Genomic DNA, 26,209 nt, shown 5'->3' on the forward strand with positions numbered 1-26,209 from the left:
ACACGGTGACGCCACGTCATACTCAGACACGGCATTCTGCGTTATCAGCTCTCGGATAAATTCTAAATAACGTTACTCATTTCAAATTAAAAAACTAAAGTTTTCAACACATGCTTTTCATCTGAGCTCTGCAGAGCGACCATCCTGTTTGAAGCGAACACGGCAAAATCTGACTAATTGGACTTTTTTTTTCATTTTTATGTAACATCCTGAAAAAAAATTGCAAATACTCTTTTTACACACACACACACACACATATATATATATATATACACACATAGAAAGTGTTTCTCCCCATCACTTTCCTCTCAGTAATTACAATGAGGCCGAACTAGTGGCTGCCACCTAGTGACCGTCTTCCCCAATAATCATGAAATATCTCTATGGCTCGCGCCCCCACTCGGACCATAACTCTCCTTTACTGCAGACAGCTCCAATAAAGGATTACAATTACAATTAAAGTAATGAGCAAAGAGGAAAAAAGGAAAATCTCAGAGAAGGTTCCCTTGACTAACTAAATGGTAGCCCAGTTTCCTGACAGAATGGAGTTACCGTACCAGGCTTATTACTGGCTCTCATTTCTTATTCTGCCCCAATAATTAATTTGGAGCATGTTGAAACCTGGAGTTCTCAAAAATTAAACTAACGGCTTTAAAAGTGATAAATGTGAAAAGAACAGATAAATGAATTAACAGATGAGATATTAGGTTCTTGTTATGTTTTGGTTTATGGCACATGAAGCGTGAAAACGCGCATCACTTAAAATATGCTGTGATTAATTAATTTACATGTTTTTTTTATACAAGAAAAAAAAATTCATCTGTTAAAAGAAGTTGCAAACAGGAAATATAATGACCTTAAATGTAACATTGTTTCATAAAAAAATGTAGGGGGGGGGCAGTCATTATGGACCAAAAATGACTGAATCAAACCTCAGAATGACCTTTGACTTTCTAGTATCACCACTGTTTTACATTTGTGGTACACCCACATGAAAGTACAAAAAAAAAGAAATGGCTTCGTACCTAACATATGAGCAACATCTGTTTGACTGTAACCATCAGGGAAATGTAAAATAATGAGAAAAAGAGTAAAAAGAGACAAAAAAAGAGACACAGTTGCTGCGTTGGTGTTTTTAAGTCTGTGGCAACGCCAGACTTAAAAACTCTGCAAACCAACCGGGTCCACCCAAATTCTTACCCCGAACACAACCTTCTTCTCTTCCTCCTCTACAGAAACATGGTTATATTGTAGTAAAGGGGCTACGGAAATCTGAAGACTGCTGTGCCAAAACAGATCACTTCAAAGCGGCTTATTTAACGCTTGCTAAATTTTTCATCACAGTAGCTTAATATCCTGGGGAAGCAGAGCTTTTGAAGTTGCTGTGAGACCGGGGATGTTCTTCTTACAATTCTTTTTCTCCTCCCTCTGCTGTACTAAAATCCCCAAACCTAAACACATAACCCATACCCAGTGCACACTTTCTATGCCAACATGCACACGCTGACTTAGAACAACAAAAATCAGATAATAAAGTCTTAATGATTGAACTCCCTTTTTTCGTTAGTTAGTAAAACTAATCTTTTGTAACAAGACTTAACAAAAACAATTTCTAATATGTTTTAATCAGTTTTCAAGCAAAAACAGCCAAGTATGTTTTAAGACTAGTTAAAGTCCATCAAAAGGATCTCTCAATCCTATACCTGTATTTCCTTCGAGCACACAGTATACTATATATATAAGTATATTAATTTTATTAAAAGAAGCGTGATATAGATGGCTGACATCTTGCTACACATGCAGTGCAGCGAGAAAGCCAATCTTTGTTCATCCTTTTGATTATGTTGGTTTTAGGGTTTTTGTTTTTGTTTCCTTAAATAAAAAAATGTGATCTAATACTTTATATCTTTTGCCCTTCCACTATGCATGCCATTCAACATCTTTAATTTGAACAAAAAAAAGGTTTATAAAAAATGTTTAACAATGCTAGAATCTGCAGCACAGATTATTTTTAAACAATATCAAAACATATACCATAACCAAAACAGTGGTTCATATTTTGATATATTTTCCTCATTACACTAATTGATCTGACATTAAACACAGCATTTTGTGTCATATTGACACTGAATGCAGCAATCTGACAACAGCTTTGTCACTGTCTCCATCTTCTAATACTGATTCAGTCGTACTGCTCCAGTTGTTTTAGTTATACAGGGATGTTTTAGTTTGCATAAATGGAGCAACTCGTGTACTTTAAAGCTTGGAACTCCACCGTCTCCAATTGTGAATTGAAAAAGCTTCATGAATAGGAAGCGAAACATCTTCAACTACAGAACAGAAGTCCAGATGGGATTTCTTTTTTGATTTGCCATGTCCTGGATGACAGAGAATTTACACCAGATGAGTGAAGATACACGATGAGTGTAAGGTATTACTGATGCAGTGAGCAGCTTCCTTTTCTTTAAACAACCATGTCAGATGGTACTTCCTGTGGTTGTTGAAAAGATGTGCTTCAGAAGGGTTCGTCTGATGTTTTGGTGCATGAGGCAAGTTTGCTGAAACTTTCAAGAGTGGGTTAACAACTGCTCTACTCATTACTAAAACCTGGAAGAACTGTGGTGAACCATCAACTTTAGAAAAGAAATGTGGTTGAAAAAAGAAGAAAACCTTAACTGATTGTGATCTGAAATTACTTTAACATTTGGTAAAAGAAAGAACCTGAACGGGTGAAAGTACGAGTATTTCCACCCACCACAATGCAAAGAGAACTAGTATGATGGGAAAAAAATCACGTGTAGCTTTTGAAAACTTATCAGTAAGCTTTATTTAGAGGTTTTAATTTGTGTAAAGATTGAACTCTGGTGCAAAATAGTAATATGGTCTGATGAGTCCAAATTTACCCTATTTTAGAGAGATAGGAGCATCAGAGGAAAACTAGGTAAAATGAATGACAATGTATATCCATCATGCCACAGTGCCTACTTTATAAGTCTGTGGGGGCAGTGATATAATTTTGAGTTGCTTCAGTTAGTCAGGTTAAAAAAAACTGAGCTCAACAGATTACCTGAATTCCTAAAGGCACTTTATGATGCCAGGAATCAGCATGCCTATGGCCTATGCCCACAACACCCAACCTTGACTACCCTCTCTGAAGGTGATAGGCCCACATGGAGGTGGTCTCCTGTAGCTTTTTCAGGCTTGGCTCAACCGAGTCCTAGGTGCTCCTTTATCAGCGAGAACCACAAGTGGAGAAGTTCAAGCGTCTGGGAGTCTTGTGCATCAGTGAAAGCAGGAAGGAGTGGGAGATGGACTGCCTTATCCGCAGTAATGAGGATGTTGAAGAAGGAGCTGAGCCTGATATACGATCCAATCCTCACATATGGTTATGAGATATGAATCATGACCTAAAGAATGAGACTCCTAATAAGAGGCGGCTAAAAGGAGGTTCTTCCATAAGGTGACCAGGATCAGCTTAAGAGAAAGGGTGAGAAGCTCCGACGTCAGGGAACGGGGAGCTCCGAGTAGAGCCGCTGCTCCTTCACATCAAAAGGAGTCAGCCGAGGTGGTGACGAAGATGCCTCCTGGGCACCTCCCTCTGGGAGGAGACCTCAAGGCAGACCTAGAACTCACTGTAGGGATTATGTATCCTCTCTGGGCTGGAATGGCTTGAGAGCCCCCAGGAGGAGGTGGAGAGTGTCACTAAAGTCTCTAAATATGGTTAGGAAAGCATGAAACACAAGTTTTATTTGTGAATTGGACAAAAAATTCAATGTAAGGCTAAAAGTGGCACTTGGAAAGGATTTTCCCACTGGTTTGTGATGTCCTCGAATTAAAACAAGATAAGATGAAATAACATAAAACTTTATTGTTAACATAAAATAAGTCAATGAAAAACAATCCCAGAACCAAATGAACGATATAATTTGTGCTTAACGATAATAATATCAATAATAATAGTAATAATCTTTAAACTGTATTTTTTTTAACAATAACTGATATCTAAAAGGCTTGCTACAAGAACCAGTTTACTGACAATATGTTTGTTGTGCCAAGAAGTTGTTGCTATGTAACAAAAACATTTTTAACTATGCTATCAATGTTAATTACGTTGGAAGGTATGCATTATGGAAAGGGACGAAGAAGCTCTGAAGGTGTGCTTTCCCACAAAGCTACCTGTAAGATATTTTTAACTCAATGCGCAGCACGTTGATTGTTTTAACCAGCACAAAATGGCCGTCTAGAAACAAAATGTTGCTCACATCTGTTTTGGACACAAGTCATTTATCAGATTTGGTTTGTTGCCATTAAATATTACAACAAAAAAGAATTAAAAAAAAAAAATCACAAACAAAACAAACATTTATGCTGTGAAAAGGTTCATTTTTATTTTATATTTAATCTGTGTTGAAGATCAAATCCTAAAGATTGAGTGATTCATAATCACATTAAATGCAATTTCTTTCAGCAGAAATAATTTGAGCAGAGTACTGGTGAAATAAAATTCTTTGTTTCTTTTATTTCCAAAAAGAGAGTTTTAAAACATACACTGCTGGTCACTGATTTGTCTTGTTGTTACCTACAGTAACCTAGGATGGGACAAACCTAAGACTGACAGGTAAAGTTTTCTTTTGTTTTTTGCAGCAGTTACACTATAATTTTGTTGCAATTTAGAATTTAAAGTGCAAAACACTCCTATATCCTAAACAGTGAAGCTGAAACAAATTAATTGTAACTGTGTATTTTGTTCTTTTTTTACATTTTAGCAGTTTAAACTGATTACCTAGTTACATTTGTCAAAAAAAATAATATTTAAAAATATATTACTCCTCCTAAATTGCTCCTTTTCGTGCTGACATGCCTCTCGTTTTCTACTGTTGTCAAATGATCTCTAAAAGCAGCCAAACACATGAAACTTGCAAATGTTGCCTTAAAGGCAGTGAAAACTGGAGATGGAGGTTGATCAAAGGGTGTCACTTTACTGAAAAAGTAAAAAGCCAAGAGAACTAAGGGAACACCAACAGACTGGTATGGGTAATTGCAACCGCAAGAATGAGCAAAGGGTGTAAGGAGGGTGGGGATTGTAGACGAACAGAGCCGGGATAAAAGGAAGCAAACGGCACGCCAGAGGCAACAACAGCAGCTGGCAGTGACTGATATACCAGTCAACTGTGGAGCACACGCTTACACACTCTTTAACTGCAGGTCCAGAGCTGCCCCTTCGGGTTTGTATGGTGGCAGAGTCTGTGGCACTGGCCCATGAGCTGGGCCCTCTTGCCACTAAGGAGAGCCCATGCCGTGCAGTGAGCCAGGGCCAGCAGATCTGGGCGAGGTGAGTCAGAACCTGTTAGCATGACTGGTGTCCCCAGTCTGACACACTGGGCTTGTCTGACATGGCCATGTGCACATGAAGTGTGTGTGTTCGTACGCTCTCTTTCTCTTGTCCCTCCCAACCCTGCCAGCACTCCCTTTCCTCTCATCCAGATAAAATCCTTTCAGACACAAATTTCAATTATTCACCTCATCCAAATAATGCCATGTGACAAGAATTATCCCTACTGTAATAATCCACTTAACTGGGAAAGAGCAGCTCATCAAAAAGAGAAAAGGGGCTGGAAGTGAGGGTGGTGGTGGGACTTGTCAACCAGTCTCGAATCAGGACATTCGTAACAAGAATTCCTTCCCTTTTTGAGGAGGCAGTCTTCAAGTGCACTGGGATGATGAAATTGAAGTAAATTGAAAGAAAGCCTGGGAGAATGCTCCCACAATCAATAAACCCAGGATTAAATTAGCCTTGGCATGAAGGGATGATGGGGGGAAGATGAAGAGTGAATGGTGGCGAATGACATTGAGACATGCAGGCTGAACAATATAACCTGGGTGCTGTGCCCATACAAGGACAGTCAATGTACCTGAGATGTTTTCCATCTCATTTAGCAACAACAAAACTCCTTATGAACACTTCCCTTTAACCAATTTAAAAAAAAAAACAACTGATGCTTATTGCTGTTAGATGCCATCTTTTGTCATTTTTCACAATTTGAATAAAAAAAAAACATACGAGGCTACAAAAAACAAACAACTTCTGACACAAAAGGACTTTCTTCTTTCTAAACAAAGTCATTTAGGCTTAATTATTGTCAAACCAAAATTGAAAAAGTCTTCTAAAAGGAGCAGCAAAAATATGAAGTCAAAGTTTTACACTATACATGATTGAAGCTACTGTTGCTGTTAAAATAGACTTTTCAAAATAAAGCGTCCTCTCATTACAGCTCGGAAACGTCAACATCATACGAAAGTGACTGTCTGCTAATTAGAAGTCTTTTACAATAGAGAGTCCTAGGGAAATTTGTAATTTCATCAAATTATGTAAATAAAAAGTGCAACAGCTTAAGAATAGAACTGTTTCATTGTGTGCTGCAAAAAAAAGTACCACAGACAATAATTTTTTGCTTAAGAAAACAATCATAGCAAAGTAAAAACAGACAGTGGAAATACATGTTTGGGTAAAGCCTTTCCAACTCTGGTTAATTAGTGTTGATTCATCAGCATCAGAAGTTGAATTATTTTTTAAAAATTTAATACTTTATATAACCTAGTCTTTGCTTTTCCTTGAAAGGATAAAATGTAATCAAATAAAAGTGCCATTTAGTTCAACTACCAGTTTGAATTTGCTTAAACAGTCGCCCTTAAATTGTGTGCGTTTTCCTTCTCTCCAAGCTGTCTTATCAATCAAACAATTTGCATTAAATCCTGACGCTTACCAGTGCTTCTCTGGGACGAGGGGCTTCGACATCTCCAGGCGGAAGGCCAGGCTGCAGAGACAAGCAAAGGGTAGTGTTATAGAGCCATCTACTGGGGGACAGAGGCAGTGTTATTTTACAACTTGCTTCATTAAATGATTCAAACACGCATAGAAAAAAAAAAATTCTTATAATTTAATTGTCATAAGGAGATAAGGAGTCATAACTGGATTTTAAATGCTGAATGCATTAAAATGTAGTTATAGAAGCTGGGACATACAGTTAAAAATCAACCCATTTGGATTTCACTCAATCAGTCTCTTCTTCCATCACCATACTAAGGCATAAAAAAAGACCTTGATTTTTGTCAATACATAAGTGCGCATACAATTAATTATCTATCTATGTAATTATTCATTAGCCACTTTCTAGGTACACTTCTTAGCACAAATAACTAATCAGCAAATCACATCATATGAAAGAAAGTTAAGGAAGAAACCGAGCATCAGAATGGGGAAGAAAGGAGATTTAAGTGGCTTTGAATGGTTGTTGTTTCAGAAACTGTTGATCTAGTTTGATTTTTTTTACACACAACCATATCTGGGGTTTAAAGAGAATGGTCCAAAAAAAAGAGAAAATATCCAGTGAGCGGCTTTTGTGTGGACAAATAAAGCCTTGTTAATGTCAGAAGTCAGAGGAGAATGGGCAGACTGGTTTGAGATGACAGAAAGGCAACAGCAGCTCAAATAACCACTCGTTATAAACAAAGGTCTGCAGAATACCACCTCTGAACACACAACACGTTCAGCCTTGAAGCAGATGGGCTACAGCAGCAAAAGATCACACTGGGTGCCACTCCTGTCAGCTAAAAACAGGAAACTGAAGCTACAATGCGCACAGACTCATAAGACATTGGGAAAACATTGCCTGGTCTGATGAGTCTGGATTCACTGAACTCCAGTGGTTGCAACGGTCACCAGATCTCAATCCAATCGAGCACTTTTGGGATTTGGTGAAATTCACATCATAGATGTGCAGCTGACAAATCTGCAGCAGCTGTGTGACGCTAACACGTCCGTATGGATCAGAGTCTCTGTGGAATGTTTCCAACATCTTGTTGAATCTATGCCATGAAGAATTAAAGGAGTTCTACAAGAGAGGGCGTTCAACCCAGTAATAGCTGGGAGTGTATAAACTTGGACAGTGAAATAGATTTTTTTAAATGTTAGCTGTTTAAGAGAACATATTCAACAAACTATTAATTCATGAGAATTTACAGTGCAGACTGTCACCATTGATGACAGTTACATCAAAAATGAGAGAAGAGTTTAGGAAACAGCTTTTAATATCTTCAACTCTTTATCAGGGGTTTGGTTATTATTAGAGAATCAATGGCATGATTTTTTTTTTTCATGAGCAATTACATTTTTTTTTACTTAGTATTGAACAGGTCATAGACAATGAGCTGATTCCAAGTGTACCATTCACATTTAAAATACATTTCTGTGTGTGTATGATTAGCAAACAAGCGACACCCTCAAACATCAGTATAAATAACAAAGAAAACAAATGATAAAAGACAATCTCATCTTCTAACCCTTTTGGAGTCAGTCTGGAATGAATGGGACACAAAATTATAAGCAAAGCAACTAATTATATTAGTGAGAAACTCCAGATCGGCATTTAAATTGCTTTATTTTTGCAGACGAAGTATATGACAGACATGACATCACAACACTTCTGTTTATCCCCCCGATTACTTTTATGCTTAAGTTATTTAAGTCAGAATATGCTCTGCACATTTTAAACACTTCAGTTCTCTGTCTCATTTTAGGGTATTTCAAGTAAATTTGCAAACTCCTGTAACTTTGACGACCTATATAAGCCAATCTTTTCCCTAACATGTGTTGTCTTGGATGCTAGTAAACATGCATTATTAGCCTGTTCCAGTGACCTTACCCCTTATCAACAAGCAGCCATAACTAAACAGAGGCATTGCTACATGGTTAAATAGAAAACCTAGCGACACTTGGTCAATGTAACCAGGTGGACTGTCAAGCCAAGATATTTGTAAAAACGTATGTGTAAAACCCAGAGACATATGTGTTTACAGATGTTTGAGAGGTAACTTTTGAAACACAGCGTAGTTAGCATGCTAACTAGCGAGCACCTACCATGCTACCTTCTACTAGCTGAGAAAGTAACCACTCGAAATGCGCGTCAGTTAAAAGCTATAGATTATACAAATACATCAAAATGTTTTAAAGTTATATCTGGACACCAAGCGGTAAATGTATGAGAGGCGTAAATAGAGAGACCTGTGTTGGTAAATCAGGTTGCTCGGTGGATGCCATCTTTCTGTCCCTCGATAGTTCGACTGAACGCGTTCGATTGGTTTTCCTAAAACAGTCACTTTTCACCAGAATTTTACACAAATACTTCAGTTTTAGTTTCATCTGGGTACGACACCGAAACGAACCAAAAGCAAAATTACCGTGACAAAACAACTACATGGTTGTCAGTTTGACTCGCATAGACTCATGGATTTTCAGTCTTTTAAAGTTGTAACACAAAAAAACTACATATCCCGGCGTGCATAGCGCTACCTGGCGGTTCCGTGTTCAAAGAAGAAGCCAAGTGTTTAGTGCTGTTGTTCTGTCTTGCGGTAAAAAAAAATAAATTAAAAAAGCCAGTTTGTTTTAGCTGAGGGAATATAATGACTGATGGGAAAGCTTGTAAAGTGTGCAATTTCACACGACAAACATCTTACGGTGTTGTTGCTCCTTCGCTGGATGAGCTGAAGAAAAAAGGTGAGTTGACACACCGCACTGGCTTTAACTCATCTAAACGTGTTTAAACCTAGCAAACAAGGACTATGACTTTTAAGACTTTATTTGAATAAAACAATGGTAAACATGTCGCTGCAGTTACTTGTAGTTTATCATGTTTAGCTTGGTTTGCTTACACGAAGAAGATGCTATATGAAAGCGAAAGAAATGCCTGTCTGTGAGGGGAACATTCAGTATAAGCATTGTGTGTGTTTTTACTGCTCAGCTACAGCTCACCTATCTTCCACGATCACACAGCTGTATGCAGAAACAATTCATTTTTTATCAAGTTCAAACTTGTAGCTGCAAAAACTTAACTCAATCCACTGATTCAGCTCATTCCTAGAATATTACTCACCAGACAGGCGTTGCCCGGCCACAGCCTTAAAGAAATCTTTTCAGACTGTTTGAATTTAATATACTTGAATTATTTCATTGCATATCACTAAAAGGTTGTGTCATTGTTATTTGAAACTCCCTACATGTGGTCTGCTTTGTACTCTTTCAGGTTTTTGTATTTGTTGAATTAAAAGTTCCTTTGTTAGTTCTTTTATCTTAATGTGAAAATATACACTGCACGGTTGTGTTGTTGTCATCAGTCAGTAATGCGTGTCTCTCTCCGAGCAGGTTAGGTTAGCATGTAAATGAAACTGAGCAAAGAACAGTCCTTTTAAAAGGTAGGCCTGCAGGCATTTCTAGCAGCATAGTTCTCTTTGGCCAAAAAAGCACAAAACATTATAATGAGAAAGGAAGTGATAACATAAATGGATTACCTGAAAAATGTGTGAAATTAAATGTCTGCACTATCTCAAGTAAGCTTAAAAATTGTCTTTATTTTACACTAGACTGTCCTTTGGGGCGATCATAATAATTCAGCATTAGTAAAGTTTCGAAAAATGTTTCTGTTCTTCCTACAGGTCGTGAGTTTCTCGGGTTTAGCCCCAGTGACTCGGTCATGGTGGTCCTAGAGAACGATGGGACGATAGTAGAGGACCAAGCTTACTTCCTGTGTTTACCTCCCAACACAAAGTTTATGCTGCTACAGGACAGAGAGACATGGGCTCCGGCTCGCAAGAGTAAGCGGGTCTATTTGTTTGACGTCTGGACTGATTTTCTGTCGTTGCAACAATGAAAGGCTCATCTTTGAGTTTTCGTACTCCTTTAACTTTCACTGTAGTTGATGGTGGCACGGCATGGATGGCGAGGGATTCTATGATGCTGGAGGCTGATACCATTGACGCCCCCGGTACTGCGGCACCATGGTGGAATCTGGCACAGCAGCTGAAACAGGACCTGACGGGCATTGTTTTAATGTCTGAGGCGGATCTACAGGTACCGACATGATTTCTGCATTTCTATCATTGTAACAATAAAGTGCACATGCTCGTGTTTTTGTACGAGAATAAAAATGTCTGTCCTTTTAGTTGTGACCATTTTTTTTTTCATCTTGGTTCATTAGAGAAGAACGTTTTGCGAGATGTGATGAATTTTTGCACATTTCACTGAAAGACAAAAGTCTAATTTTTTCCAGTCTTTAGTGGACGCCCCATGCTCTGAACTCGCCTTCGCTCTGGGCTTCCAAGAAACAAAGGCTGAGGATTTTCAACAGACACTGCAGAGGGTTTTGGATCGAAAAGAGGAGGAAAGGCAGTCCAAAGAGCTGCTCCAGCTGTATCTCAAAACTGTGGAGAAAGAGGACAAACAGCAGGAAGAAGAAAGCCAGCCCAGCCAGGAAGGTATGGCTGTGTTATTTTTTTGGAGCTTTTTTAAATTTCATCACAAGAAAAATGGTGGGTGATTCTAGAAAGAGATCAGTTACAGTTTTTGTCTGAACCCCTTAACCTCTTTGCTATCAAGTCAGATTTTTTTTTGTTTTATAATTTAGGATAAAGACCCTCTGCAGAAACTTTACTGTAATATGCAGCAGCGTCAGTGCAATAGAATTTGACCACCGTGCCACCATGATGTTAAAAATAAACCTTCAAACCTTCTTATGAGAGCATAAAACTGTTATGCAATTTGTAGTAGATTAGCGTCATCCTCTTTCATTTGTTTTCATTTGTAATATTGTCAATGATGTTAAGTTAATGTTACATTAAAAAAATGCAGAGCAAATGGAATATGAACAACTGAGGAAAAAACCTGATCTTATTTTATATTTAATACATTCTCACATCCTTTTCTTTTAAATAGCAGAACATATTCACCATAAAAATAAATCTAACCAATAAAATGGTCCTCTAGATGTTTTAGTTTTTAACAGGAAAAGAGTTGAACAATCTTGCGAATATAATTCCCTAATATTTTCTCTTGGATTTTATTTCATGGTTTTGTGACGCATCATTGATCAAGTCCACTTTCTTCGCAGTGCTTGAACTGCGCTTGTTCCTTTTGGTCACTAGATGGAATCATTGCTGCTGCTCAATAATCCCAGCTCTGTCACTGATTTGCAATAATCAATCCTTTGATATAACAAATGGTCCTGAGAGAAAACCTGTTTTTCAATATGTCAGGGGCCGGAGACGTGGATTTACCGGATGGAATGGAGGTGGACTCGGCATCTGGATTCATGTCCAGGACACTGATGGTTCTGAAAGGCAAAACGAGTCCGGAGACCAGGCTTTCCACAGAGGATCTGCAGGTATTTGACTCCTACCACTGATTTATTTTAGTTTGGAGAACAGAGTTGCTCTTTATTTTTGACTGCTGTGTAATCACAAATGCCCTGAAAAAACACACCGCTTCCAGCAGATTGAGACGAATCTGAACAGTTTAGGTACATTTCTTCTGCCCTCTGAACTGACCTATATATTTCATAATGTTTTTTTACGTCATTCTTTCACCTGCAAAGTTTATGCTGTCACACTAACCCTTTCCCCACCTTTTATATAATGTAACTGGTCAACCGTAAATACATCAGTTCACACTTCTGCCATTAAACGTTTGAACAAATACATCTCAGGTGATCTCACACCCTCAGTGTATATTCAAATTTATCTTGCAGTGTTTCTTTTTGTCAGTGTCTTTCAAGGGCCCAGTTTTGCAAGCGGGGAAGTAAATCTTTTCCCAGAGCCTACCTGTTACCTGCTGCTCAGCCTGTGATTTTAACACGATGTTGATGCTTTATTTTTACTCACAGTTTTCTAGCAGGGTGATGTAAAACTGATGACTAATAGCCAGGGGTGAGCGACCTGCTGCAGTTCAAACACGTTATTATTCACCAGGCGGCACCTCGGTTGAGAAGGCCATACTTAACCCAAGACCATACCCTGAACACTTTTGCGCACCCACTGATAAAAAAAAAAAAAAATGTGGTCTGAGTGATCAGTCGTCCGTGTGTCTTGAGTGCGTTTGCAATTGAACCTAGAGCTGTGCACTTCGTATCAAACTACCTAAGATGTATATTAATATCTTTCAAGTTGACTAAATCTGACATGTAAAAGTGACAAGCAAGGATTTGAGTCTGCAAATCGTGATGCAATTGAAACTCCTAAATAACTCGTCTACAAAACAGTTTCGACATGTAATCCAAACAGCATTTATTCTAGAAAACAATAAAAATCCAAGCAAACTTTTACCCATCATCATTTGCATTCATAGGGAAAGTAGAAACATCAAAAGCGTCTTTTTAATACGTTTCATCGGCTGCCTCAAATCAGCGCTCTTCTTACACAGTCCCAGCAGTTTTACATGTGTACACGGGGCAGTATTGTGTGTAATGTACGGCTAGTATATCTGATACAGATCACTTTTCTGTGTCTTTTAGATGGTAGTAACAAAAGGACTGGAAACCATGCAGCAGGTGCTGGGCTGGAACACGGCCAGGACGTCCGCGCTGCTGCAGGCCTGCGAGGCTCAGCTGGCCACGCGCCTCCAGCAGATTCAGACCATGCAGTCCATCAGCAACACACAGCTGGACGACAGCAGAGAGTCTAACGCAGCGAGCACAGAAGAGGCTGCTGAAGCGCCTGCCCAAGGGAGCTCCTAGGCTGAGGCTTCACCTGAGCAGAGACTGATAAGAATTCACACTACCTGCCTGAGGGTCAGTAGAATGAGATTTGCTCTGTATTGCAGCTGGAATATCTCAATGTTAAGGATGTTGGTATGTTCATAATTTCGGAAAGAAAAAGTCGCAAAGCACTCGATTGCTTCATGCCTCAAGAAGAATCGGGGCGCGCTGGTCAAACTCTTTATCGAGCTATGATGGCGTGAACCACTAAGATCTGCTTCCTATCAGCTTCAGCTCTGAGTGTCATGTTGTAATCACTACGGAGGAACGAATATATGTGAAACTTATCGAACCAGCACCCCGAGAGCTTATCTTAGCATTCGGACAGGAAATGGAGTCATAGCTTTGCTCAGTTCAAATGTAACAAATCTGCCACCCACCCACTTTAACCAAATGAAATAGTTAAATCTAAAGTCTCTTCTCTTTATCTGCTACATGACGAGGCATACCACTGCCCAATAAAAAGTTTACAAAGCTCTGTATGGCAGCCTGGAATGTATCCATTCTAATTTGTAGATTAGGTCTGTCATATACAATAAGCCAGAGAGTTGTTTTTTTTCTTATACTTTAAATCCTTGAAAATGTTTCCTTAGTCCAGAATCTTATTTCTAAGCTTAGCTCGCTGCCTTCAGCTTCATAATTAGCAGTCAGCCGTGAAAGTGTCTTATCTAAATGTCAGTAGAAAAATAAAAATAGGAACTGTAACTGTTAAATTAGCTTTTTTGTATGTCTTCTAAGCACTGTTAGTAAAAATTGTTTGTACACTAAATTTCATCAGGTTGAACATTCAAAAGAAAAGTTACAAACATACTTGAACATAGCTGAAGAAGTCTTTTGGGTGTCAATCAAATTACATCATTTAGTGTTTTTTTGGGGGAATAGTTTACGAACTATAGAGTTCAGCAAAATGTTTGGAGACTTTAAAGTGGAAATCAGATGGGAATCTGGCTCAACGTGTGCCTCCTAACGTGCTTTTACTTGTCTTTTATTCCCAGTCAAGTTCCCAGTCAAGTGGCAGTTTACTTCATCTTGACTGCTTTAAACATATTTTCTTGCAGTGTCCATTAGAAGACGGTAACATTTTCATTTAGATCTTTTACGGATGCAAGCATCCCGGATGTCTGATCTAATAAGGCCTCTTGGAAAATCAAATGTAGACCTCCTTCCTTGTTGTTATTAGCACAGTTGCTGTCCACACAGTCACGTCACCAAAGTACATATAGACAAACTCAGCACATTAACATGTTGTTTTTGTTGTTGTTTTCTTTTTTTGTATATTTATGTCCAGTTACTGGATGAGTTCTCTCGGCAGTTATCTTTTATACACCGGTGTGAGAGTTGAGTGTCACTAGTGGCTGTGTGGACAACTTGTGCAGATCAATGTGACTCGTACACAACAAAGCTTTACGAAGTTATTCTGCCTCTTGAACAATTGAACATAAATGATGCATTTAAATGTGATATTTTTGTGTCATTTGTCAGTATTGTTTAATACAAATACAATAGTTGGCATGTTACACAGATTCAACAAGGTTAGCTTGTTATCATATCTAAATTGCTTTAGAGATTTTTTTTTTTTTAAAACCCTCACAGAGGGCAAGTATATGACTATACAATATGTGATTAAAAGGTACTTCTTCTATGTGTTGATTGATCAAGGAGGCTTTTCACCAATAAAATTGTCTCAAGTCTCTTACCAGTTCTGACTTTTTCCCTTTTGTCTTTTTTACACCAGTGAACAATGTTAATGCATGAGCAGAAGAGTAATGGCCGTATGAGCTCTGAGCCTTATTGGCCACATGCTGCTGCCAGGTATTTTCCAGCAGCTGCTTAATGGGATTCATGGTGGGCGTAATTCCTGTGGAATTGGCTCCATCTAGGTTGAACAGTTTGGAGTAGGTGCGATACAGCATAGAAGCAGTCGAGTTTTCTGTTGTATGTCACATTGTCTATATGGAGTAGCTGATGACTCAAAAGGGCTCGGACAAGAAGTGGAGGTCTGATCTGTAAGCACCCCGGTGCCCCGAGGATTGGAAACAAATGGTTTCCCATCTGGTCAGATGTACCTAACACCTTAGAATTCTGTTCAGCTACAAGTGCCAAGGTGACACATGGGTCAGTACACATTCTGCCTTGCTTTGTATTTTGTCTCTGCAAAACGTCAAGAGATATAGCAACAATACGTTCAAAGAAGCAAAAAATTCAGAAACGGCATTCCTTGAAGGAATCTATATCTCCTGCTACTTTGCATCAAAAGGTGGTGAAGTATGTGTTGGAGTTTTGTCTCAGCTACATCAAAATTTAGCTCCGTGACTGCAGTAGGCATTTATGTGTTTGCTAAGATTGACTTCAACAGTTGACCAGTTGTAGATGTTAAGTTGTAGGTTACATAATCACCTGCCTTTCAGAGTGACAGGCTATAAGAAAATGACAAATCAACACAAATGGGGGTGGGGGGTGGGTAACATTTATTTAGGTCAAGTCAACTTAAAACAATCAAAGAGTTGTTAATTATTACTTTGACCAATTACCCTTTTCAATTTGTACAAAGGACAACAAAGCAAAATAAAAGAACAGTTGCAAAAATTAATTTTATATACATCACACAACAAGAAATTAGCACAACTGGACAAAAGATTGAATCAGTTCCACAGCTTTCAAGTCATCAGTTTGAAGTCAAAGGGAGGGACTCCGTTTTGATATTTGTGTACTTGATCTTCCATCCCTTGTTTTTCCCACTGGAGTCAGACCTGAACACAATGTCCACTTGGTAACTTCCCGTGTCAATGCGGCCTGGCGGCTTGGATCCACAGAAGGGTCCGTACTCTTGTCCAGCAGTTGAAATCTTATGAAAAACAAAACAAAACCAAAGCTGATTCATTATCTGCCCAACTGACTGACTACAAGCAAACTTAAATATGCAAGAAACGGCATGACGATATCGTAAATCACCCAGGAGGTGGAAGCCAGAGACAGGCCATCTCCGCAGGCATGAGGACGAATACATTGCTTATTTAACATCCTGTGTGAGTTCGACTCTCACAGGACTGACCTTCAATATATCATATGGACAAGGGACATCTGGGTGTCCCTCGATGTCAAAGGGTTCCAGGAAGTCCAGGATAATCCTGGAGCCCTGTGGCAGACTGATGGTGTGGTCACACTGGCTCATGGGTGGGTAAGGGTTCGGGTAGCCAGGACTGGTCAGAACTCCAGGTGCCGACGTTAACACCTGATTTTGGCAAGGCACTGCAAAAGAAAACGCAAAACGCTAAATAAAGCCCTACCTGAACTGTGTTCTTTTTGGGGCATGACTTAAACATTACTGCATGGGCAGGATGCAGTCCTAAGATCTGCAAGACTTGCAATGATTGAGTTCCATTTTTTTTTTTAATCAAAGAAAAAAATTGTAATGTTCCCCAGCATCATAAAAGATTGGATTCATTTAGATTTGCATTATTGCTCTAGCTGGCAAGTGTGCAGATGTTGTTACGAGCAAAAAACAAATGAGCATGGCAAAGAGGCCGAGTTGCTGTAATTCATATAATTAGTACAATCTGTAGGCAGATAATCATTTTTGTCTATTCATTGCATGATTTGTTGTGCCACCCTTTTTCCTCAGGCAAAGTACAATAATTTAAGGCGCATCATCTTGTAATTGTGATTAATTACCTTGTGTTGGTGCGTTATTAGCGCTGCACACAGGTATTAATTTTTACAGCCATTTTGAAGTTGCTTTTCCCTCAGGAATGGACAGTGATTAACCTCGCCAAACACCAGCTGGCAGAGATCAACTTCAAGGATAAGTTGGGGTTTTTTTTTTCACTTTGAAATTAGTTAGCACAGGCCACTTATGACGGAATAAAAACCAAGAACGACCTATGTGAAATTGCTTTTGATGACTTGTTCTGTAAAGTAATTAGAGCTTTCAGAAATAGCTCCTTATTAAATGTAAATGTATAACTTCACAAAGTCAGGCTTTAGCAACTATTTGCACTTCACTTGTATATATAAATACCTTAAAATACCCCAGGAACAAACTGTCATCCTAAAACTCTTGCCTTTATTTTTGTTAGAGTCAACAAAATCTGTGAGATTCAAGTTGTTTTGGCACTACTGATAACTGACTGGTGTCTCCCTTTGAGAGGAGCACAGTTAGCCTGAGAAAGTCAGAGATCGCTGCAGTCAAATGCTTCATGCTAAGCTCCAAACAGCGCGCCTCGTTGTGCAGTTCCTTTGATTGCACCCAGAGGAACAGGACTCTTGAGCTTCAGCTCGTTTTCGCTCTTACCCGTGCAGGACCTTTTGTTGTCATGGAGAAGGTATCCTTGCTTGCATGTGCAGTAATGGCCCCCAATGTAGTTGTGGCAAAAATGATCACACACTCGCTCCCCGTCCACTTTTGACAGGCACTCGTTGATGTCTGTGAGAGACAGACACAGAACACCAAAAGTGCATCTTTTTTTTTCATCCACAATAATTCAAATACAGAGTATTGGATTGTCTTTAGTGGTTTGTTTTCCTGTTTTGTTGCATTAACTGTGATTAATGCGTATCTGCATCATCCTGAACAGCTTAAATTATCATGTTTTTGCCAATGAAACATACTCTGAATTCATTTATTTGAATAGACTGAAAAATGAGAAGTTTGAGGAACCTTAAGAATTACCTCAGTTTATCCAACACTATACCAGCAGATGAACTAGTCATTTTAAGACTTGATGTTTTTTTTTTCTTTTCAGATTGTTGCAATGCACGTTATCCTCTCCAATACTGCAATGGACAGAGTTACAGTTGTTTACTAGAAACAACACCTAACAAACAAACAAACTGGTCACCATGGTCCCTTGCAAGAGAAAGATCCTCAGGATGTCTTTTTTCCAACGGGACACATTGTCATTATACTTTAATGTTTCTTCTTTGGAGGCAGAAATAAATCATTTGTTATGTGAAAGTTAAATGTTTGTTTAGTCTGCAAAAGCCTCAGAATGCAATTTAATACATTTTGATGGAAACATGCGATATGTTGCAGAGAAAAATCTGAATGTTCTTCTCTGGAGCTACTGTTAGTTTTGTCTTTTTTGAGTTGCTATAATCATAAAGCAAAGAGGCAAGAAGGAAAACCTCCATCATTTCAACTAATGAGTCTGGGAAGCACAACATTTTTTATTTAATTGCATTTAAAAAATTTTGTAATGATGTGACACCAAAGGCCATAGGACAATAATGAATAGGCATGAAAGCTGGAGAGCTATATGCATTTTTTTCAAGGAATGCTAGGCCTTTAATACTTAATTTTTGTTTTTTTGTTTTTTTTATTTAAGCCAACACATAACCCTAAATATTTCAGACTGAAACTTTAATCCTTCAAATGTTACTGCACTTGTGATGGTATAATCCTGTTGCTATTTTTTGCCCCCTTCAGTTCAGTTTAATTATGTCTGCCCTCAGGCAACAAATGTTCCTATTTTGCATCACCTTCTGAGGTGTAAAAAGCTTGGAAGCCGGTGAATCGGCCCTCGTTAGAGTAGTCGCTCCTAAAGACCACTGACATGAAGTTCCCAGCTGACATGATGACGGTGTTCCTGGGGGTGCTTTCAGAGTTCTTTTCCTCCTCGCCACAGAACCGCAAAGTTTCGTTTCCTTCCGCGAAAACCTGGTTTGACAAGTTCAGAGGCCTTTCAGTGAGTGCGGTGTCCAGCGTGGACAGCTGAATTAGATTTTTTTCTGCATGTACCTGGAGGTAGTCATATTCACACTGGTCAGAGGGCTCCATGCTGAAGTGGGTGAAGTAGAGTTTGATCCTGTGGCCGTGTGGGGCGGTTATATTCCACACAATGTACTGGTTGTCTGGGTACGGCTGGGGGAAGTCAGGGGAGGTGAAGCTCCCATATAACCCTGTCATCTCCACACTCAGTGACACACCAAGGAGGGAAAATAGGACAGACGCACAGAAAACACTGGGAGGAAATTAGGTGCGGTCGAAAGAGTTTTTAAGGATTACTTAGCACAAATAAATAACAGGCACTCACCTGGTCATGCTTTCTTCACAGTCTTCAGACTCTGGCTGTTTTGGAACGGTTCGCTCGAACTAATGGGAGGGTAAATGAACTCAGCTGTCCCAGCAGGCTGACATTTAGGTAAACAAAGTGAGACAGGCACATGATCAGTGTGTCATCAACCCGAACCTTCTTCAGTCACAGAAATCTATCAAACTGATGGGTGTCAGAACAGTTTATGCTCAATTTTAATGTCTGTTAGCTCCCTTTTCCTAATCTATTTGTTTCCTCACTACAGTAGTTAAAATAGAGATTAACTTTATTACAAGATTTTAATTTCAATTATCTCAATAAATACCAGGTACAAGTACTATCATTAAATCATAAATAACACATTTTTGTTACATTTTTTAGTCAAATATATTATTTTTGAAAGCTGTCAGCATTAGAGTTTATATATATTTATAAATCAGAAACCCTCTATCATCTGTAGCAGACTTTGGTGCACTGTGGATCTTGTTTAGACAGTGATGTTGATGAGACGAGACTCAGGCCAATAACTAATTATGTTATACCGTGCTCCTGTTCTGGCAGAGCTGTGAGGCTGCTAAATAAGAGCCTCAGAGAAATAAACATACTAGAATCACAACCGTTTACAGCCCAGGCATTTTATTTGTTCCTAAAGACTGTGTAAAGAATAAAAAAAACAGTCAGCAGCACATCCACAACAGTTTCCCTGTGACTGAAACCAGATTTCAACAGATTTTTATTCTTTTTTTTGTTTGTTTTAATATATCTGCTTCTCCACGTTGCCAAATGCTTTAGGAAACAAACTTTAGAGTAAAAGCTGTTATATAAGGGAAAATCAGAGTGTTTGTGCTCTCTGCTCTATTGAAACACAGATATTGATGCTCGTCAGATGCAGCTAGGGCCTTTCAGCCAGCAACAGTTGTATGATAAGTACTTTATAATAACCAAACCCCCTTTTTCCTACAGCACTAATGGCTGGTATTTGACGTGAATTACAATAATTATCTGCATGAATATCAATGTTAATTTCCATTATCAAAGGACCTTTTTGATGGTGCTCCTTGTCAGCCGTAACCTTTTATTTGCCCTCATTGTGAGCTGGTGGGATGTTGAGACAGTGTTGCCCAGACATATGGCAGATGGTCTCCGTGTGGACGTCATTCAGCGTTTTCAGCCTTTTATGGCCCGGTATGATGCATCAATACAAATGACACCCTCTGACTCAAAACATAGCAATTCAGGAGATCTAACTTAATAATTATTGAGGCACTAATGCCTTTTGCATCATCTAGGTTCAAGCTAGATAACATTTAACTCTTGTGTAAAATGCGTAGCTGATTTTTGTTCTATATATGGTTTTGAGTTTTGCCTTTGCTGATTTTATGTCCACATTGTAAATGTCATTGCAGTGTTTGGCACTGAAATGTCATAGATGTGGTAATTAGAAGTTGCAAAGCAGTCAATCCTTCATAATTAGCTGCTTGTTTGTTTTATTGACTGACTTTTTGATTGGTCCAGGGCCATTATCTGCGACGTGCTTAAATGATAAAAAAGTAACCTTATCCCTCAAAAATATCTTCAACCAATGACAACTGCACATTTTAACTGTTCCTTTAACTGCTATTTACTTTGACTTATTGTGGCTGTAAATTGCTTTTCGTAAAACAACCTTTCTTTCAACTTTGTTTGGTTAAAGGCTGGACCGAATGTGCAGATGAAATTAAATACTTTTTAAACAAATGTGTATCTGAAAGTCTTTTATTTAAACGTAACACATATGAGTGTAATGTACAGCAAGTTTTAATTCTATATGTTCAAAAACCTACTCAGTGCATTTTCGTTACAGCAGCAAATTATAACAGAAATCATCCTGGAGGCTTTACATTGCTGGGTCATAGTCTTACAGTAAGAAAAAAGGAAATGTCACTCAAGAAATCTGGACTTTCACTGGGTGGAAGAGGACTTTCTGAGGGGAAAATGAGCTTTTTTGTCAAAATGAAAAGTAAACACTGAGCTGATCTGCGCAGCAAGCGATACCTGCAGATAAATGAGCAGAGATATGATACGCATCCAATGATGGGCAACAGTGGAGAGAAGCAGAGGTGTTGAGTGCATCATGAAGGTAGCAGCAGCCTGGGCCTACAGCAGCATCACTAAGCGATGGTTTAAGGTCACATAAGCCAGAACTGTGGGTTTCAACCGAAGGCATCAATCTCAGAATTAGAGAGGGTGTCTGCCTCCCAAATCCAGACCTGGAGCTGCTTTTGCAGGAGATGAACTTAGCTGCTAAAGAAACTCTGGGAAAGGCAACTGAGCCGAGCAACTGAGTTTCTGTTGAAGTAATGCGATCCCTAAGAAATAACGCAGCTTGATCACTGACAGCTGTATGTACAGCATGAGGGAAATCAGCTTTGTTTATTTTGCATTTTGATAGTTCCTCTTGGAACTCTTATTGTATTGTATTGTATTGTATTCTTATTCTATTGCAAGGATGAGAAATCACAAATGTTCATTCTATTTGTGAGTATTTATTTTGTTTTCTGCTTGTTTATTTGCTGATTTTTGTATCACTCTGACAGAAAATGTTCCTAATTTGAAGTGATGCAACACAGAGATACAGCAAAATGAGTACTGATATGAATTCGATGTCAATGGTGTGATCTTTACTTCTTTACCCAATGACAATGTCAAGTCACATCTAAATGCTTAACTTTCTAATGAACAGGTAGAGTTTGCTTTTTGTATACATCTACTTCTCCTTGCCTTCATATAGGTCTGCAAAAATAAGAAAAAAAATGAAAACTTTTATACAATATAGAATAGGTCTGTAGCTTCCATTAAACAACTAAATCTCTTCCTCAAAGCACAAGCCTGAAGTAAATGTCAGGATACAAGCAAAAATGATGGTAAATAGTTTGATTCTCGCATTTGGATTGTAAGAAATCTGAAAATGTAGAGGAACAGCTTAACTGGCATTGCAGTAGTGACACCAATACATCGACATAACCTCCTCAAAAAATGTAGAAGCATTACGGGTGGTGTTACACAGTTTGCTCAGGGTCAGGGACCAAAACTTTTCATCTGGGGTTATGAAAAACATTTTAGCTTGCAATGATGTTGCAAAATCTTGGTAAAGATGACTTGGTACACGTGGTATGAGTTAGAATTAAGTCTTGTATTGCACACGTGCGTCATGAAAAACGTCCTTGTGACAACCACAGCCTGAATTCAGCGTTGTGTTTGTGCACGCGCCGTGGATGATTTACCAAAAGACACAGAAATGAGCGTGCACTGAACACACCTAGCGACATGAAGCCCGGGCTGTTTTGATGTCGGCATGATCAAATCTTAAATGTCCGTGTGCACAACACAAAGACGGCGCTTACGCCACTGCTCCGCCTGCTTGCTGTGCCATGCAGTAATGAAGTGCTTCCTTATAGGAAGCCAGTCAGCCAGTCATTAAATAAGGACTAGTCCAGCGAGAGCAGTAGAAACTGTTAGCATCTGAGTCAACAAAAGGTGGAGATTGTGACATGAGGACAGATTTCATATTAGAAGCAGGGAAAAAGATAGTTTCTGTTTTTTTTCTTTCTGATTTTGCATCTCTTTGCTGGTTCCTTTGTGACCTTGACAAGCTGTTATCACAGTTTTTCTGTGATATACTATCTCTCAGGGCATCTCATAATATTTATACCACTATATGCTAGGAGATTTTATAAGGCTATTTGCCCTCACTTTAACGTCTCTCTGCTATCTTTATGTTTTTCCCTTTCCAAGCTTTGCAGTTGTGACCACCCACTGGCTGTAAACTGTAATTAAGGACTTGAATAAGTGGGAAAGTGTCAGCTAATCTGAACCCCAGTGAACGATACTCAGTTAATCCACTATTATTTGCTCATCCACAAGTGTTTAAGCTTCCCCAGCACAATCTTCTTCTGTCCGCTGCTCTCCTCGGCAGGGGTCCCCACAGCAAACGAACTTGCATGAAAGATTTAGCAATTGAATTACATTGGATGTCCTTCCTGTTGCAACCTGGGCTCAAACCCACAGCCTCAGGGTTATGAGACCATGGCACTGACCCCAGAGCTTCCCCAGCACACCTGCTCTAATAAGCCTTCTAGTGCTGAATAGTCATTCACGGATTCATCAATGTTTGATTTTACGAAAAGTCACCACTTTTTGATGTAAAATAATGCTTGCAAAAACATTTGAGTGGCATTGATTCTCACTGCTAGAGTCTTGTTCTGCTTTCACAGCCCAGACAACTACCTTCGCTTGAGCCCTGAGGCCAAATGTTCAGCAGCCGAGGAAATAGAATTTTATTGAATGTCATCCATATGTATTTACATTTTCTTTGTTATGAGGAAAGCAGCAAGTTCATTTAAATGTTTCCATTATCGTTGCCATTGTTCTTGCTCTTTGTGTGTGAACACAATAAAATACAGCAAATAACATAATGTGAAAGTGCACCTGGAAATGCCTCACAGCAACTTCTCGTAAAAAGGAATTGATTTTTATGGGGGTTTCTTTCCCCCACCAAAAGCTTTATTTAGAAATATTTTTAAATGGCACATAATAAAAACAAAAACATGACACAAAGATCAAGTTATATAAAAAATATGATTACTTGATTAGTTTTGTTTTTTTAAATGTCCCCCTTATAAAAAAAAAAATCCTTCTTAACTTCATTTGTGTCAGAAGAGCTTTGTGTAGGAGGAACCAATCAGTGTCTTCTGCAGGTGGACACTTGTGGAAAGGAATATGTCCAGTTTACTATTTATCTCCTGCCACAATGGAAGGTGAGTGATCACATCACTGCCTGAGCTGTGTGATCATGTGCGTGCATATCCAACCTGCAATGGCTCGCAGCACAAGCAATTGTTTAGGGCCCCCGGGTGAACAGGGGCCTCCAAGAGCCATTAACAACCCATGTTAAGACACTATTTGCAAAATAGATGTTTAAAACTTTGGCATACAAGGTGGCGGGTGATGTGCATTCCTTCCTTTATAGTTATTTAAGAATTGCATCAAGTGCTCTGATTATTGATGATGCCTCATGTTGATGATAGTTGCATATTTCAATAGTCATTTGAGGGGAAAAAAAGAGTTTTCCAGTAACCATGTTTCATTTTATGTTATTGTGCAACGTATTATGTTTTTGATCAAAACTAGAAGGTCTGTAGAACCATTAACATGTTGTTCCAGTATTTCAGAATTGCTAAATAAAAAATAAAAAAGGGAGACATTTAAATAAATAATAAATTGTTTTAAACAAATTCTGAGATGACATGGGTTGTGCCCCTTTTTGTGTTTGCTGCTAAATATCCCGACTGCTGAAGCCACATGTTCGACGTGTGATTTATTTTTTACCCCGGATCTCCACATCCAAAGATGCTAATCTGCACCAGCCTTTCCTGATGAATTGATGTTGAGCTTTTTGTGCCGGAATTCATTCCTGACGTCAGGCCCATTACTCTTTCAATTTGGCCCGGCGTGGCTCTTTTTCGCAGATAACAAATATGGTCATTTTCTTGCTAATTCAAACAGGCTCCGGCTTTAGTAATGCGGTGAACTGCCATAAGGCAGTAAAGCAGTCAGTGACGCTGGTGTGAGAAAACAATGATGAGATATGGCATACAGGTGCAGCCCTCGCCCGTGAATTATTTCCTTCATTATGTGACCTCACCACCGCTGTGTTTTACCTTCATTATGTTTCAAACAGGTCTTCTCCTTCTTCTTTTACCAGTTTTGCTAAATTACAATTTAACTGCAACACAGGGTCATTAACTTCAATGAAAAAGCACCCTCCTTCCATATTGCCCTATTCACGAAAGATTGATTTTAAAAAAAAAAAAAAAGTTTTTTTTGGCAAATCAACAAGTGACGAGCAGTGAATATTAACCCAATTTATATGCATCATGGGCATTTAATCATCTTTGTCACAATAAAAAATTAAATTATGGTGCCAACAGGCCATTTGTCAAGAACTTAACTAATGATATTAATGGGGGTATTTCTTGTATAATTGATTAAACATTTTCAGGTCTGATAAGCTTGAGAAAAATGACAGCAAGCCTGAACATTACACATGGATTTCCAATAGGAGTAATGGTGCGATTGTCTCGTAAGTAGCACCCGGGACTTCACATGCCATTAATAACCAAAAACCATCACTGTCACCCATAATGCTGCTGTGACATTTAACTCCTCAAAGGTTCACATCCCCCCTTTTCCCCTGCTCTGTGTCAGGGCATAACCATTTGACATAACAGGATTTTATGTTGTTGGAGCAACTGCAATCAGGTGTATTGCCATCCCACAAGGACCCAATTGTCCTGAAAATAGTCAAAAGCTGCAACACATAATGGGAGAAAATAACATGACTTGAGATCCTTATCTGCTGCTGTGGCAACAAAACTGTTACAGCTGCAAAGCCTGAGCCAAACGAGGACAGTTCTGATAGCTAATCAGAGGAATTTCACCCTTGTGATTAGACACCTGCAGAATACTGAACACTTTTTTTATTTAAACACAGTTCTCGCTATTTAATGTGGGTTTTTATGGCTTCAGATAAAGCCGTGTAATGATACTGGTTACTTC

General features: G+C 38.8%; 3 protein-coding genes across 3 annotated transcripts in view; 1 reads left to right on the top strand and 2 right to left on the bottom strand.

Moving 5' to 3' along the window:
* pex14 (peroxisomal biogenesis factor 14) overlaps nucleotides 1-9,214 on the bottom strand; it is a 45,588-nt gene extending 36,374 nt beyond the window's left edge. Inside the window, exons 1-2 of the mRNA XM_017417839.3 lie at nucleotides 9,062-9,214; nucleotides 6,765-6,815 (exon numbers count right to left, since the gene is read on the bottom strand). Coding sequence (XP_017273328.1) covers nucleotides 6,765-6,815; nucleotides 9,062-9,199 — 189 coding nt within the window. The 5' untranslated portion in view covers nucleotides 9,200-9,214. The remainder of the gene's footprint in view (nucleotides 1-6,764; nucleotides 6,816-9,061) is intronic.
* Nucleotides 9,215-9,338: 124 nt separating this feature from the next.
* On the top strand, nucleotides 9,339-15,279 carry dffa (DNA fragmentation factor, alpha polypeptide). The gene is made up of 6 exons (XM_017417840.3): nucleotides 9,339-9,553; nucleotides 10,489-10,647; nucleotides 10,749-10,903; nucleotides 11,103-11,307; nucleotides 12,085-12,212; nucleotides 13,338-15,279. Exons 1-6 carry the CDS (start codon nucleotides 9,460-9,462, stop codon nucleotides 13,557-13,559), a joined length of 963 nt encoding a protein of 320 aa, XP_017273329.1. The 5' UTR covers nucleotides 9,339-9,459; the 3' UTR covers nucleotides 13,560-15,279.
* A 755-nt stretch (nucleotides 15,280-16,034) lies between these two features.
* On the bottom strand, nucleotides 16,035-19,719 carry masp2 (mannan-binding lectin serine peptidase 2). The gene is made up of 6 exons (XM_017417650.3): nucleotides 19,613-19,719; nucleotides 19,318-19,540; nucleotides 19,059-19,236; nucleotides 17,872-18,003; nucleotides 16,633-16,829; nucleotides 16,035-16,425 (listed from the first exon to the last, which is right to left on the bottom strand). Exons 1-6 carry the CDS (start codon nucleotides 19,618-19,620, stop codon nucleotides 16,246-16,248), a joined length of 918 nt encoding a protein of 305 aa, XP_017273139.1. The 5' UTR covers nucleotides 19,621-19,719; the 3' UTR covers nucleotides 16,035-16,245.
* Nucleotides 19,720-26,209: the final 6,490 nt, after the last annotated feature.

Source organism: Kryptolebias marmoratus, linkage group LG8, assembly GCF_001649575.2.
Source record: "Kryptolebias marmoratus isolate JLee-2015 linkage group LG8, ASM164957v2, whole genome shotgun sequence".
Classification (NCBI taxonomy): domain Eukaryota; kingdom Metazoa; phylum Chordata; class Actinopteri; order Cyprinodontiformes; family Rivulidae; genus Kryptolebias; species Kryptolebias marmoratus.